A 15,239-nucleotide genomic window follows, 5' to 3' on the forward strand; every position below is an offset into this window, starting at 1 on the left:
CTGTCATCCACCTGACTCGACTTGGGGCCAGGCTGGCGATTCGTTACCTCTCGACTGCCTCCATCCTGCTCCGCCAGGCACGACTTTTACGAGTACGAATTGAGGCCTGACCAGGCGAACTGGATATTTCTACCATCTCCTACAACACCTGCTTCCTTCCCTACCATCCTCGATTGACACGAGACCATCTTTAGACACTCCACTCCGAGTGTCTCGACACCCTCTTCCATCATTCCACATTCTCAGTCCAGCGCGTTCATTGACGGCTTTCGAGTCGTCAAATGAACCTGCCTAATTCGCCTCCATTCCTCTTCCAGACGTTGCTCTTCGATAGGAAGAGAGCCTCCATCTCCTAAATGCCTTTCAAGCCCTTCGCACATCTCGCCCGTGTCAGTGTTGCCAAGGGAATCGCCCATACTTATGCTCCGTCTGTTGTCGCTGCTGGTCAGTCACTCGGACAATTCCAGAATTATCCAGCCACCAAGTTTGCAAAGACCGCACAACTCCAAAATGCCTTCTCAAGCCCATCAGGTTCTGGCGCAGGTGCGAAGGCGGGTCATACCTCTCAATCAGGCGGCGGTGATGCTGGGCTAGCCCAGTACTACGCAGCCTGGCAACATGCGCAACAGACTGGCGATGACTCGGACTGGAAGAAGCATGAGTTCGCGCGAAGAATAGGCTGGAAAAATCAAGAGAAAGTTGTACCTACTTCAAAACACCACCGTGCCGAATCTTACCGAGCTGTCGACCTCCTTCGGCCCTCTGCACGCCTGACTGTCTCGCGCGTTAACAGCGAACGAGCCACTCCTAAGGTTCAAGAGGCTGAGGAAACTCTTGCGGAAGCCGAAGCTCTTGCAAAGGTTGACGAAGAAATCGCGAAGGAGATCGCGTCTCGCCAAAGAGAAAACACTGCTACTTACGATGAAGCGGTCGGCAGTCCCGTTGCCAGCACACGAGTTCCGACTCCCTCCATCCAAGAGACTGGCGCGACCGAACTTGAGTCCTCCACCAGCCTCGAGCACACATCGCCACCTACCGATATCACCTCGCTTGCATCGGAGGAGTCTGCTCTGTCCGACCAGATCGTCCAGCTTGGTTTCCAGCACCGATATAGCGAAATTCCCGCTCTATTCGAAACAATCATCAAGGATGGTCATGTGCCAACGGTGGAGGCTTATAATCATATCTTGGTCTCCGCCATTAACCTGGGTCAAGGCTACCAGCCCTGGCCCAGAGCTCTCGAGGTGTACGGGGACATGACGAAGAGAGCCGTCGAACTCAATGGAACATCATATGTGATCCTTCTCCGCTTCTTGGCTGCTAGGAGTCTCGAGGCATACCAGGTGCAAAAGAATCTTGGTGATCGAGCGGCTCGATACGGTAGTGAGGGTTCTTTGGTCTTCCCTTCTGCTACCAGACAACATCAGCTCTACGCTGCTGACACTTCACTTGCCTTTGCTACCAAGCTGTACAACATTGCTCGGGCTACTCTCGAAGATTTCCGACTCTCGGCAACAGTATACAATTCGCTAGTAAAGGCCTGTGCCCAATCGGGTATGGTCGAGCATATGAATTCGCTTTTGGCCGATATGAATGCGCAAAACATTCCTTTGGCGCCACAGCTGTACACGACTGTTATCGATGCGCAAGCTTCCGTCCAAGACATCCACGCCGCACAAGGTCTTTACGAGGAGTACCGTGATCTCGCCATCAGCAGAGCCGCCAATGACCCCCTTGACTTGAAGGTGTACGCTTCCTTGATCAAGGCTTATTATGCTTGCGGGCTTGCCGAGACTGGTCTACGTTTCTATGAGAAGATCCTTCAATCCTTCGGCGGCTCGGCGAACGAGCAAGCTTTGTCAGATAGCTTGACAAGCTCCTTCGTGCTGGACGGGCTTGTTCGACATCACATTGAAAACCAGGCCTACTCTACAGCGATTTCAAGCCTTGATGACTTCACCCTGTTGCCAGCCGTACGAGATGAGGCACTGTCAAGGATATCCACTGCTGCAGCTGATGCAGGAAATGCTGACGAAGCTGTCCGATCCTTTGATGCGATCAATCCAACGAGCTTGAAGGCCGAGCCTGTCATGGCACTCACTGCTTTGCATATTCGAAGCGGCGAAATCAACAAAGCCAAGTCGACCTGGAACAATGCTCGCTCCCTGTCGATTGTTCCAAGTACCGACTTCGCGGCCATGTACGGCTTGGCGTTGATCAATTCTGGTTCTATTGAAGAAGGAGTAGCTGAAGCCCGATCGATGTTCCAACGCATCCGTTCCTCAGCCACTACTGAAACAAGTCGTCAACTCGCTGTGGCGGAAATTGACGAGGCAATCATTCTTTTTGGTGAAGCCCTTTCGAAGCAGCAGGCTGTGGTCTCTGCAACAGCAAGCATCACCTTGTTGCGGAGTATGATCGAAAACGGAGGTCTTGTGTCTCCAGTTGCCCAGCATGCGATTGCAAGCTTAGGACCAGAATGTGTCCATCAGCTTAATGCTCAGGACATCGCCTTGGCTCTCCATGTTCAGGCTCAAATGCTGATGTATCACGAAGCTGTGGATGCCGCTCATCCGGCCAGGTTTTCCCATCTATTGGAGACGGTGCTCAACCGTGGCATTCTTATGGATCCGTCTACAGTGCACGTGGTTAGTGAAAGCCTACCCAAAATTGGCGCCACTCGACCCGATCTGCTGCAACGTTGGCATGAGCTCCTCCAGCCTGCTCCCCCCACTCCAGTGGCATTGCCGCAATCGCCTTTGTCACCACATCCGGCGCTTCTCGATGCATCGGCCAACGACACTTATGATCCTTACGCGCATACCACCGATTTCCGTGCCTCCAAGGCGATATCCGAACTGGTTGAGAGTACCACGGGGCGCATTGAGAATCATCTCAATGACGGCCTTTCCCGGCTGAGAAATGTGCGTCGAGCGGGCAGAAATCTACATTACTCCGCTTACGCTAAGTTGATCACCGCCGCGGGGAAAGCTAAACAATCGAACTTGATTCAGGAGATTCTGAGTATGGCCCACGTCGATGTCCCAATGTCGTTGCAAATCCCATCTGTTCGTGCGGGTTGGATTGCGATCTTGGACTCCATGATTGCGGCTTGCTTGACTGTTGGAGATCGCCAACAAGCAAGCAAGTTCCATCAAGACCTGCTGGATATGGGAGCGGCACCTTCTGCAAATACCTTTGGCATCTACATCACTACGCTTGAGGGTACATTCGATGAAGCGACCGAGGCTGTCAAGATTTTCCAACGTGCTTTGTCCGAAGGAATCGTTCCAAGCGTTTTCCTCTACAACGCCGTCATTGGCAAGCTTGGTAAAGCTCGACGGATTGACGACTGCCTCCGTTACTTCGGCGACATGGAGGGTCGCGGCATCCGCCCTTCCTCTGTTACATATGGTACACTAGTGAACGCTCTTTGCCGAACAAGCGAGGAACGCTTTGCAGTGGACATGTTTGACGAGATGGAAGCAGCACCCAATTATCGTCCTCGACCTGCTCCGTACAATTCTATTATCCAATATTTCCTCAATACGAAGCGTGATCGCAGCAAGGTCCTGCAGTACTACGAGCGGATGAAGTCCAAGAACATCAAACCCACCTCTCACACCTACAAACTGCTTATTGAATCGTACGCGTCTTTGGAACCTGTTAACCTCGCAGCAGCTGAATCTATCCTCTCTGAAATGAAACAAAGCGGTGTTCAGCCCGAGGCGGTTCACTATGGGTCATTGATCCATGCTAAGGGGTGTGTTATGCACGACATGCCAGCTGCAAGAGCCGTTTTCGATTCCGTTTTGCAAGATGGGAACATTCGTCCGACCGACACACTTTATCAGAACTTGCTCGAATCAATGGTTGCCAATCACGAAGTTGAGAAAACTCCCGAGATTTTGGCCGATATGAGCCGACGTGGGGTCTCCATGACTCCGTACATTGCGAATACGCTCATTCATGGGTGGGCTGGAGTTGGCGAGGTTGCAAAAGCCAAAGCGATTTACGAGCAACTTGGTATGGATAAGCGTGAGCCCAGCACCTACGAGGCCATGACACGGGCCTTCTTGTCCGCAGAGGATCGTGCTGGTGCCAACGCGGTGGCGCAAGAAATGCTGAAGAAAGGGTATCCCGCAGCTGTCGCTGACAAAGTGCTTGCACTGGTGGGTGGCATTACGGCCTAAAATTCTCGCGTCAAAATTACCGGTCGAGAGTGGCGATGAACGCTTGCCTCGACCGCTTCTTCCTTTTGTTGATTGATAATGATACCCAAGGAAACGAGCCACGACCACACGGTGGTTCTATGCATATCGGCGTTTGGGTTTCGTCTGTCCTCTTAGCGACAGCGTTGTACAGGGTGTTGTGTGGCTGGCGCAGATGAAACTTGTTCAGCGGGCTCTGCTTACCTTCTGGCAGAGGCGCTGGGAGGAGCTTCTTGGGACGGGGTTTCGGCGGAAAAATTGGGCTGACCATGTACAACAGAACACCAAGAATAATCTCTACTCGCTACTTTTGATAGATGATCTAGACAGTCGAGGTTTTGTCTAGATCAGATGTGTAGTCCTCCAGACTGGAGTTGACATCCATGCTGACTACCGGCAAGAGCTGGTAAGAGGAGGGCTGGCGAAGAATCCAACTCTCTATATTGAAACCTCCACTAAGATCCGTCTGTGTTCATTTGGTATCATGTTTTCGAGGCTGTGCAATGCTGGTTCTGCGTCGTCCAGCGTCGGAGTTGGGATCTCCATCCGTTATGGGCTCAGTCTCTCGATCTTCCACTTCGCCTCACCGCCCTGTCCAACGTCTCCTTCTATCCGTGTGTACAGGAACCGGTCGTGTAGTCTACTCTCCCGGCCTTGCCAGAACTCGATCGCCTCAGGAATGATCCTCAGTCCACCCCAGAACGGCGGCACGGGGATCTGTTCTTGCCCCTCGAACCGGGCCTCGACGTCTCTGACACGAGCTTCGAGGGCAGCTCGGCCGTCGTCTTCCTCTTCCTCCTCCGCTGACACCCCTCCAGTTCCAGCATCACCGTCCACTTTCTGCTGCAGCGTGGCTGGTGCCGCCGTTGTCGATGATGACGACGACGACGATCGAGGCTCTAGGACACTCGTCTGCTGGCTCGCCCACGCTCCGATCCTCGACCCTCGGGCCCTCGTGTCGAAATAAAGCTGACTTTCCTCGGCACTGAGCCTCTCCACCACCCCCTCGACTCTCACCTGCCTCTCCACGGGCTTCCACCAGAAGCAGAGACTCGCGTGCTTGTTCGTGGCGATGTCCTTGGACTTGCGCGACGTGCCGAAATTCGAGTAGATGACGAAGCCGCGCGAGTCGAGCTCCTTCAGATAGACGGTGCGGCTGGACACGCGGCCGCTCGGCAGCGAGGCCGTTGACAAAGTCACGGTTTCGGGCACGGCGGCCTGTAGTAAAGGGTCGGTGAACCAGGTGTGGAATTGGATGAATGGGTCTGGGGAAAGGTCTGAGCGGCGGAGCTTGGAGTGGCTGAACTGTGCGGCCCGAGGTGGCTGCTGGTCATGTTGTTGCCCCTCCTGGGAAGGGTCTTGGGGAGGGTGACCTGGTGCGACTGAAGGGGTGAAGGGCGTTAGAAGAGGTTAGCTGTTCGCGAGTATCTCTCGTGTCATGCATCTCGTCTTCATGCAGATCTTCAGGGTGGGTGAGAATAGGACACCCTTCCTCTATCTTGAACCCAACACCTTTTGGCCTTCCCAATCTCTCAGTGGGCTGGGGGGAGGGTAGGACTTACAGATCAGTTTGCCATTGGCAGTCATGGCGGTACTGGAGAGCTTTGCTTGATGGAGCATTGGGAAAAGCAAGGCTTGGAGGATAGGAAGACGGGCCCTGAGAGTTCGTGATATCATGTAGAAGAGTACCCTAAGAATGCAATGAGGTACGAGAGACTATGGACCTTGTTGGATGCAGTCATGCATAGGGCGTCGACTGAGTTGAATGACAGACTTGTGGCGTCATTTGATTCTGATGTCAAAGACGCACGTGAGCTGTCAAGGCTGCCAAGGCTGTTCTCACGTGCTAGGCACCATGACGACGAGCCCCCCGCTTCGAGCGTACGAGCACGTGATGAGGTGCCGTTGTCACCACCATGAATCATGAATCCTTCCCTTGTGTCCCTTCTTCCTCTTTCCCCACCTTTTGCCCAGATCACGCACCCAACCTCACAAGCCAACACCACACACATACACAAACACCGGTGATAGGGCTATCAAATCAATCCTCCTGTTTCAGCTTTGCATTTCAGCCCGATCTCCCAAAGCCCTCGAACAAGACACATTGCAGCCTATTCTCCCCGACCGTGCCACCATACCCCGACATCTAACAACTGTGTGTTTGGGCATTGACCAGCTGTTCAGTGGTGGCGCAGCCCTGTCCCAATCCTTCCAATCCTTCCCAGATCCCGGCCCAAGCTGGCCCTTTTGCCCACCCAGTCAGGCACCTGCATCCGCCGAGGCTGTCTCGCCCTTCCCGGGTCCTTTGGTTTCCGCTGTCGCTGAGCCTGACCTGTGTCAACGCGACTAGCGTCTTATCGCCCTATATCTCAGCCCCGTCTCTTCCTTCCATCTTTTCTTCCATATGCCGCCCACACTCGAGAAAATCGATACCAGCGCTCCCCCATCTGCGAACAAACCCAAGACCGCTATGGTATGTTATGACCAAGCTGTATTACTGTGTTTCCGGCTCGAGCCTTCTGCCTTCCGGGTTGCCCAGATCTCGAAAAACACGTCAGGACTGACTATGGCACGCCTTACAGACTCCCGTCACCCACAAGCAAATGTCCGAGGAAGAAGTCCAGGCGTACCAAGACGTCTTTGCTCTGTTTGTAAGTAAAGTCTTCTTTATTCGAAGCAGGTGCATTCAAGCTCATTTTTCTGCTAGGACAAAGATGGAAGTGGTAAGACACATCCAGCCTTGCTATTTACGCTTTTTTCCGCAAAGGAAATTCAGCCTCGTTGGGGAATCGTGTATTCGGAAACCTGGAGTCCAATATCTGCGCTACGATCGGCAATCATCCTGTTTTGAAATTGGGACTCACGATGCCGTCTGACGCTGACATTGCACTGGTATAGGAACCATTACCGCGCAAGAACTCGGTGAAATCATGAAGTCTCTTGGCCAGAACCCGTCCGATTCAGAGTTGCAGGATATGGTAAGACGTCGCATATCCCTGGTTTCCCGGTTCGCTATTGGATCTGCTCAGTCTACTAATGCGTCCACTTCAGATCAATGAAGTCGACGTCGATCGTTCCGGCAGCATAGATTTTGACGGCAAGTATTCTCCATCCGCCACCGACTATATTCTGTTTACCTCTCTGCCCAATATCGCACCCGGATATTTCTGACAACAACTATAGAATTCCTCAAAATGATGTCCACGACTGTGAAGGCGCAAGACTTTGCCCATGAGACCCGCGCCGCATTCAACGTCTTCGACAAGGACGGTTCTGGTACCATCTCTGCCGAAGAACTACGTCAGGTGATGAAGTCCCTCGGGGAAAACCTCACCGATGCCGAGATCGACGAGATGATTCGCGAGGCTGACAAGGACAACAATGGAACGATAGATTGTACGTGTCCCTAATCCACCACTGTTCCCCTTTCGCTGCCCCTTTTCCGAATTATTCAAGTTGTCCTGCCGGCTTCCAGAAATGAAAGGATAAAACGCGGATGGAGGGCTATGGTACTGGAGTGGAATTGATCCTCTCATTCAAGTGGCTTTTGAGCTGCTGGCTTGCAGGATCTCGAGATGACCGAGCTTACGAAGGCGTTTGATCAACGATTGAGTGCTAACACCTCAACTTCGCCACAGACGAGGAATTCGTGCAACTTCTCTCTCCCAAACCATAGATGTGGTAAAGGCATAAACAACAAGTCTTTCGCCTCAACATTGCACCAGCCATCCGCGCTACTATCCGGCATAATCCACGTGGCAACGATGACATTGCACGCATGACCGTCCAAACCGACACCCGTTTCACGACAACAAAAACTAGCAACCACTGCACGATCATACCCCTTGAACTTCAACGCAGCCACAGCGAAGTTTCGAATACGCTTTTTCACGCAGCGCTTCCCCCGTCCACTTTTTATTGTCGAAGCTGGAGAGCAACAGATTGGTCACGCAGGTTGGCGTGAAGGAAACCCCTTACAGTACGGTTCTAGATGAAGCTGGCTTGCTAGCTTTACTACGATCATAATGGGGAACATGGGGCTTTGTGTGAGAAAGACACTTCCTGAGAACGACCACCTAATCGGCTAGCTATGACGGAACATGGAAACAGTGTTTGATGAGACTGTGTTACATTGCATCCTGCACAAGCATGATCTTCACCTCCCCAAAGTCATCGCAGCTCTCTGCTCTGAAGGGTGATCAAAGTCCTGACACGACAGACGTGCTTTCTATCGCCTGATAAATCCCTCGCCCACCCCCTTTTCTATTCTTTCCCTTTCCTTTCTCTTAAAGATCCTCCTGCCCGGGGTCATTTCTTCACCCTAAGTTCTTCCTTTTCCTCCCGTCCTATTCTCTGCCCTGCCCTGCCGTAGGATGATGTGTACCGGCCCCCGCCAAGCTAATCCGGCTCACCCCATCCACGCCTGAGCACAGGTTTAGCAGAGGACAGACAGACAGAGACCCCCCATGACGACCACGCTCTGGTGTTTGAGCGAGGGGGTAGACTTTCAGCAGCTCAAAAACGGCCCGTGTGCCTCAATCTATCGGACCGAGGTACATAGGCAGATGGATTATCTACCTACGGGGAAGCGAGGAGTCCGGAGAAAAGAAAGAAAAAGCGGTCTTTAAAGCCTTTGTGGTGAGGGAATGACTGGAACTGATCGAAATCACTCAACGCAGGGTGTACAACAACAATACGACGTGGCACGGAGCAAAATCAATTTGTGAGAAAAGCAATTGAGTTTTTGTATTCAAGGCTCAGCGAACCCGTGTTGTTTTGATGACATCCCACCGATGCAAACACCCTCTTTACCCACCGCCAAGTCCAAGCCCCGTGCAAAAGTTCCTGGACACATTTGGTTGCGGGTCAAGGCCTAGTCTACATCCACTGCGAAGCTGGAGCACGATCTTACATGTCCCAGGCCGAGCATCATGTTGCTGCAGGGCACATTCTGCGCCTTTTGAAAGTTGCAGCGGCAAACCTTTGTGTAATGAAACCCCCGAAGTAATACAGTAATAATCAGATTTCAAGTCCCTGCTCGGTAGTTGCAGCGTTCGGTACACAGCCAGCGCTGGCGAAAGTGAAGCAGAAAAATGAGGCGACGATTAACCCCTCTCTAACGGAGAGCCGCCTCTTGTCCCACGGGCCGGTTAGTGATCGCCTCGCAAAAGACGCCGTAACAGAAAACATTCCTTCAGTGAGCCTTCGATGCCTGTCTGGACCGTGGTCCGCCTCTGCTTCGATAACCTTTGCTGCTAAAAGAACCTGACGAGCTAGGAGGGCCGCTTCCATACCGTTGCTTACCACCAAGATGTGGCGCCAACGATCCTCGCGCCGGCAACTCCTTTTTGATGGCCTTCGACGGGCCAGGGAACTTGATTAGCGCGAATTGGGGGCCTGCGGAACGGTGCCGCTCGAACCAGTTGTTGACCATGAAAGGTGCTACCGACGTAATCTCAGGGAAAGGAGCCACTGTCTTTGATGGGGGGAAAGGCGACATTGGCAGCATCGGCGTCTCCAATGGGAACTTGATGGCCGGTAGTGAGCCTAGTTCTCTGTCCTCAAAAAGATCGTCCTCACTCTCGACATCCTTAGTTGTGACCGACGTGTCGTTGGACAGCGTTGTTGGCCCGGCTTCGACAGGAAGGGAAACTGAGGCAGCAGGAACAAGTACATGTTGAACGTCAAGAGGCTCTCTAGTCGACGACGCAACTGCAAGAACTGTTCCAACAGGCTGAGCAGTCTCCCGTGCGGGGGAACTCTTCTTGCCCAGTAAGCCATTAAATCGTTCCTGCCACGAAGGATTCTGAACGATCGGAGTGGAGACTGATCGGAGCGTTGCCGCAGGGGGTGGTGGCATTGACACTCTTGCTGCCCAAGTCAGTTGCGTAGCCGGAGCAGGATCGGGCTGGACGTGTACAGGGCTCGGTGGTGTGGGTGGCATAGCTGGTGGTAATTTGACCACAGGCTTTTGTGGGAAATGCACAACTGGTCTGGTGAAGTCTCCGTCGAAAGCAGGGTGAAGGCTTGCATATTCCTCGGCAGGAGGCGGCGATGGTGTTCTCGGCGGTTCAGGGTGGCTGTAGGTGACTGCACGTCGATCATGAAGAGGATGTTGCGCTCCGATGGGTTGAGGGAAGAATCGCGAGCCACGACCAGCAGGTCCATTCATAATTCGTGGGCCCATATCCGTACTAGGTAACGACCCTACCGCACCAAAGACGTTGGAAGCAGGCACGGACGACTGCGAGACGCCAGATATTGATCGCTGTGCTTGATCACCAACCTGGACCTGTTTCCAAGTCTCATTAAAGGTGTAAGCAGGGCCCTGCCGGATACCAGTCCGTAATTCCTCCTCACGTCTGGCTGCCATCTCCCGCTGTATTCTCTCACTTTCTGCACGTTCTTGCTGACTTGCAAGTGCATGAAAGTTGTTCCAACCATCCACACCGTTTGGCCTCTGCCCGTGGGGCAAACCATTCATGCCAGGATGGATTTGTTGAGGCTGAGGGGGAGCGATAGGCGCAGGTTTCGTCGTGGGAAACAGCGAGTCGGCCTCGCTATCAGCTGCGAGCGGGCCCTGATCGGGAGAGGTCACTGACTGATACGAATACGATCTGTTATCTGCAAGGATGTGATTGACATGCTGAATCTGCGGCGAGCGGCCGGAGTGAGGCGTTCGACCATTCATCCAACCTGCGGCTGTGGAAGATGTCCTTGACAGATCTTGCGGCGAATATCCTGCTAGGCTTTGATCAAAGGTACCATTGCCGAGAGCCTTGTTGTTGGGCAGGCCCCAAAGGTTGGCCGTTTGGGCAGCGCGATGATCATGGCGTACATCTCCCCATCCGCTTCTTGCATCGTTGCCAACTGTGCTTGGTTTGGGCAACTTGGGACTCGGCTCAGAAACAGAAGCTGGCTCTGGAACACTCGTTCGTCGCGCATCCGGCACGGTTCTCACACCATTTATGGTGGGAGAAGGGACCTGTAATGTTTCCTGTTTGCCTTGATCAGCTGTGCTGGCTTCGACCTTTTCTCGAACAGGTAATCTCTGCGACTCCGTTGGCCGTTGTAACGACGTAGCCATCTTTTTGACGGAATCCAAGGGATGCACTTTCATCATGCCGTACTGTTGTGGCTCGCCAGAAGCAAGCGGCTGAGGTGGCTTGGGTGGGGAGTGAGTAGTGGTCGTGGTCATCATCGTGCTCACAGTCGCAGAAGGGGGGTGCGCAGATACTGGAGACTGCTCCATGTCCTTCTTTGCTTCAATTTCTGGGGCTACTTTTTCTTTTGCCGCCTCCTCCGACTTTTTAGCAAGCTTTGGGTCGGGTCCAAGTGACGCCAGCTTCTGACGAATACGCTCTTGTTTCTCGGCCTCCGCTCGTTGCTCTTCTTCTAATTTGCGCTTTCTGGCCAGTTCAATCTTCTCTTTCATCAAAGCTCTTTGTTGAAGGCGTTGGGCTTCAATGTCCGCATCTGTTGCAGAGGTAGGGTTGACAGACATGTAATCACCCGCCCCGCGAACCTGGTACGTCGGCGTCTGAGTTGCGGAAAGCGGGCCATCTCTTGAAGTTGGCCGGACTGCTGAATCAAGGTCGTGTCTCTGAGAGTCAACGCTCGGAGTAGGCAACTCTCCCGACTTTATGGACATGCGTCGACCAAATTGCCCGCTGCCTCCAGAAATAGTAGACGACGCTCTACGTCGTGCTTGATCAGTGCTGGTTCGATGGGTCTGGAAGGCTGGTGAAGGTTCGGCAGGAGCATGTGCATCGTTTTGGCTTGGTCTTTGCAACACCGCAGGAGCCCGGAAACCTTGATCATTCCTTGACATCCGTCGTCGGGGTTCCGACACAGCTTCATAACGTCCAGAACCCGGTACGTACAATTCTCGTTGTTGACCTGGTAATGAATCTCGCCATGAGCGGTTAAAGTCATCCGCCGAGATCTCCTTGGCCGGCGACGGCGCCGTCAGTGAAGATGGACTTTGCGCATATGGGTGGCTAGGCAGAAATCGGCCTGACGGCAGTATTGGCTGAGGATTGATCGCAACTGGAGAGATCTTGTCGACCGGTGGCAATGGAGCCCAAGGGGATTTTGCGGGGGTTGGTGCTGGAGTCGCCTTCGTAAGGATCGATGGTCTGTCGGTCGGGGTCTTAGCCTGAAGAGTCGCGGCCTTCTGCGCCTGTTGCCGTTCGGCATTTGCGCCCAGTTTGAGTACGGTCGCATTAGGACCGACTGAACTAGCGAATTGGGGTGCCGGGGCCTTCGAGGTACTGACAAGCTTAGACTTATCTCCAGCTTCAGAAGGGGACGCGGGTTTTTGTGCGGTTTGAGCAGTGACGTCGGCATGAGTTAGTGTGCTCTTGGTGCCGTCGTTCCATTCAATGGTTTCTGGAGCCCAGTCATCTTCGTCGTCATCAATGTCTGCCCACTTCGCTTCTTTCCCTTCACTGTCTGCTTGAATTCGCGAGGTCAAATGGATTCCATATTGCTGCTTAAGCTCTTCATCGGTCAAGTGCTTGGTGGAAGGTTGTGGGGTAACTGTGACATGGTCAATACCGGCTGATCGGAAAGCTTGCGGCTAGGGTCATACCTCTGTTTTTGTTCCATACCTGCATAGGATCTGGGCTGGCGCTTTGATAGGATTTTGTCTTAGACTGTAAGGAGCTCGTGGTTTTGGCGACTAATCGTGGACGACCTGTCTGGGCGAGGGACGAGGTTGAGGAATGGGGAGTAGGGGCTGAATGGCACGTTAGTTACATCGATTGGGCACCACGGCGCACGTACTTTTCTCGTTGACTTTTGCAGCGGCGCTCGCAGCGATGGTCTTAGGCACCGAATACTTTGCGAAGGTGACAGGTTTGGCAGCGAATTTCTTCAAAGGTTTGTACTCTGTGGCTTTGTCACCAGCGACACTCCCCTCGGCGCGGCTGGTATCTGTGTCTGATCGAGCAGAACCATCCTCGAGTTCTTCCATTTTGAGATTTGACACTGTGTGGATTCCATTCTCTTTTGGCGCAACCTCTGTTTCCACCACAACATTATCCCTGCCAATATCGTCCCCAGACACTTTGATATCAGGTGTAGAGGTGGTCGCAGGTGCGTCGGAAGGCGAGAGATCGCCCACCGACTGAGATTGGTTTACCACATCTTGTGCTCTCTGCTCTGCCATAACAAGCTCGGATCTAGAAAAGGCGCAACAATGGTCAGGGTGTCTGCTTGGTATTGATTCGGTGGCGTGAGAGTACCTGTTACTGCGCGTAGTCTGCCACGGTTGCCAGCCTGTCGGTTTTGCCCGATAACGCACGACGGCGCTTGGAGGTCGCGGAGGATTCTCGGTACGGATCTCGAATCGAAGAGGTGAAGGAAGTAATACAACACCTCAAAAGGGGGTATAAAGGTGTGGAAGAAGAAAGAAATGGTGGTGGTTGAGTCAGTTGAGATAGGAGGAGGCTGCGCCTGAGAAGTCGATCGGGCCCATCTGTCGGGTTGCGGCAACCTCGCCTTGGCGCTCGCCCTGCGGGCAGCCGCATTTCACCCATCTACATCCTACTACTAGGTAACTCTTTTTTACTCCGTAGTCTGAAGCCAATTCACGTTCAGTCACATATACACAAGTTACTACCGCATGATATATCAGTGAGCACACAGTGGCAACTTGGATTAAAGTCTTTGGAAAGGGGACGAAGCCAGAGACCATAATCCTCGTCCTCTATCTTTCGTCGTTTGTCAGTCGGACGCGAACGGAGTATCCGTACCATCGAGCTCAGCGGTCGGGTGAGATTCTCAGATGGAGCTACTTGTGCCAGATGGAATCCGGGAGAAGCGACCTATGTAGGAAGAGAAGCCTGGGAGCAAATGGGTCTTGATAATGCGCGCCTTTTCGAACAATTCAACAAGTTTATTTGGGCGTTATGTACAATGTCGATGACCAATAACCTCCCTCCAATGCAACTTGATCAGTGGGCATTGTTCTTGTGGTGTCCTAAGCAAGTGAGTCAGTCACCAGTAGCTTCAATGCGCTGCGCTCGGAGCACGTACTCAAATGGAAATAGTACTCCATGCTGTAACCCATTGCCATGATTCCGAAAATGACGTGCCAGATGGCTGTTACCGCAATGTTAGCCATTAAACGACCTCTTTTCGTGCCATGTACTGCGCGTGAGATACGTACGAGCTGCTGATGGATTCTTGCCAAAATATTTCGCTTGATACCACCCCAGCGGTCCACTGGGTGCTCGCGCTGGTGCAGACCCTTTTGGTAGCTTTTCGTAAAATTTGGCTATTCTCGCCATGCGAACAGCATTTTTGGCAGCTCCGATACCCTGCAATTGTCTGTCAGGTCTTGTTCGCGCACAGTGTTTTATCCGCCTTGGAGTCAATCCTCTCAGATCTCGGGCACATGTGGTGCAACCCCATCACTCCATGCGCAGGGCATGCTCGGTACGGAGGGCTCAAGCGGTCGACCACGGGCTTACCTCAGGGTTGGCAACCTAATTGATCCGAGTCAGAGAGAGCAGAACAACGAGAACAGGGTGAGGTTTTACCTTCGGGGGAACCAGGGTTGACACGGCTCGGCGGATGACGAACGACATTTCGAGCTATCCGGGACATAGGTCAGTATAATGAGAGCCAGATGCCCACAGACAGCTTACATGAGTCTCAAAAGCCTCCGACAAAGTTGTAGAAGGGTGCTGAAGCTGTTGAATGAGTTGATCCTGAGAGACTAGGAGCTCCTTCATCAGGATCATTGCCAATCGATGCGCAGCCAAGCCGCCATTTTTGGAAGCTTAGCCGAGCCAGCTACAAGATCAGCTGATTGGCCGGTTCCAAGGGCAAGAGACTACCTCATACCTCGTACAGTATCCCCAAACACACCCTAAAACTTGGAAGGCACTTTTGTATTGCTTCAGACAATCCTCCCAGCACAAATACCCCGAGCTATTTTCGAGGGGTTTACGTGATAGCTCCCGCCGGACACCTCCTCGTCGTGTGATGACATCTCCGTCCAAGCATCAAATGTGTTCA

The 15,239-nt window shown here is 53.0% G+C and overlaps 6 protein-coding genes across 6 annotated transcripts; 3 read left to right on the top strand and 3 right to left on the bottom strand.

Annotated features, from left to right (window-relative positions):
* Positions 1 to 356: 356 nt before the first annotated feature.
* On the top strand, positions 357 to 4,193 carry Z520_02774 (uncharacterized protein; the record flags this gene model as incomplete). Its single annotated transcript, XM_016773287.1, has 1 exon — positions 357 to 4,193. The coding sequence occupies one exon, from the start codon at positions 357 to 359 to the stop codon at positions 4,191 to 4,193; it is 3,837 nt and encodes a 1,278-aa protein (XP_016635344.1).
* A 567-nt stretch (positions 4,194 to 4,760) lies between these two features.
* Z520_02775 (uncharacterized protein) lies at positions 4,761 to 5,798 on the bottom strand (the record flags this gene model as incomplete). The annotated part of the gene is made up of 2 exons (XM_016773288.1): positions 4,761 to 5,593; positions 5,774 to 5,798. The coding sequence occupies 2 exons, from the start codon at positions 5,796 to 5,798 to the stop codon at positions 4,761 to 4,763; spliced, it is 858 nt and encodes a 285-aa protein (XP_016635345.1).
* Positions 5,799 to 6,615: 817 nt separating this feature from the next.
* Z520_02776 (uncharacterized protein) lies at positions 6,616 to 7,382 on the top strand (the record flags this gene model as incomplete). The annotated part of the gene is made up of 5 exons (XM_016773289.1): positions 6,616 to 6,684; positions 6,794 to 6,862; positions 6,919 to 6,934; positions 7,110 to 7,189; positions 7,263 to 7,382. The coding sequence occupies 5 exons, from the start codon at positions 6,616 to 6,618 to the stop codon at positions 7,380 to 7,382; spliced, it is 354 nt and encodes a 117-aa protein (XP_016635346.1).
* A 26-nt stretch (positions 7,383 to 7,408) lies between these two features.
* Positions 7,409 to 7,621, top strand: Z520_02777 (uncharacterized protein; the record flags this gene model as incomplete). Its single annotated transcript, XM_016773290.1, has 1 exon — positions 7,409 to 7,621. One exon carries the CDS (start codon positions 7,409 to 7,411, stop codon positions 7,619 to 7,621), a length of 213 nt encoding a protein of 70 aa, XP_016635347.1.
* A 1,784-nt stretch (positions 7,622 to 9,405) lies between these two features.
* Z520_02778 (uncharacterized protein) lies at positions 9,406 to 13,383 on the bottom strand (the record flags this gene model as incomplete). Its single annotated transcript, XM_016773291.1, has 3 exons — positions 9,406 to 12,752; positions 12,805 to 12,951; positions 12,999 to 13,383. 3 exons carry the CDS (start codon positions 13,381 to 13,383, stop codon positions 9,406 to 9,408), a joined length of 3,879 nt encoding a protein of 1,292 aa, XP_016635348.1.
* A 787-nt stretch (positions 13,384 to 14,170) lies between these two features.
* Positions 14,171 to 14,962, bottom strand: Z520_02779 (uncharacterized protein; the record flags this gene model as incomplete). Its single annotated transcript, XM_016773292.1, has 6 exons — positions 14,171 to 14,196; positions 14,253 to 14,318; positions 14,386 to 14,536; positions 14,690 to 14,704; positions 14,759 to 14,812; positions 14,867 to 14,962. The coding sequence occupies 6 exons, from the start codon at positions 14,960 to 14,962 to the stop codon at positions 14,171 to 14,173; spliced, it is 408 nt and encodes a 135-aa protein (XP_016635349.1).
* Between the last annotated feature and the right edge of the window lie 277 nt (positions 14,963 to 15,239).

Source organism: Fonsecaea multimorphosa, assembly GCF_000836435.1.
Source record: "Fonsecaea multimorphosa CBS 102226 unplaced genomic scaffold supercont1.4, whole genome shotgun sequence".
NCBI classification, from domain to species: Eukaryota; Fungi; Ascomycota; class Eurotiomycetes; order Chaetothyriales; family Herpotrichiellaceae; genus Fonsecaea; species Fonsecaea multimorphosa.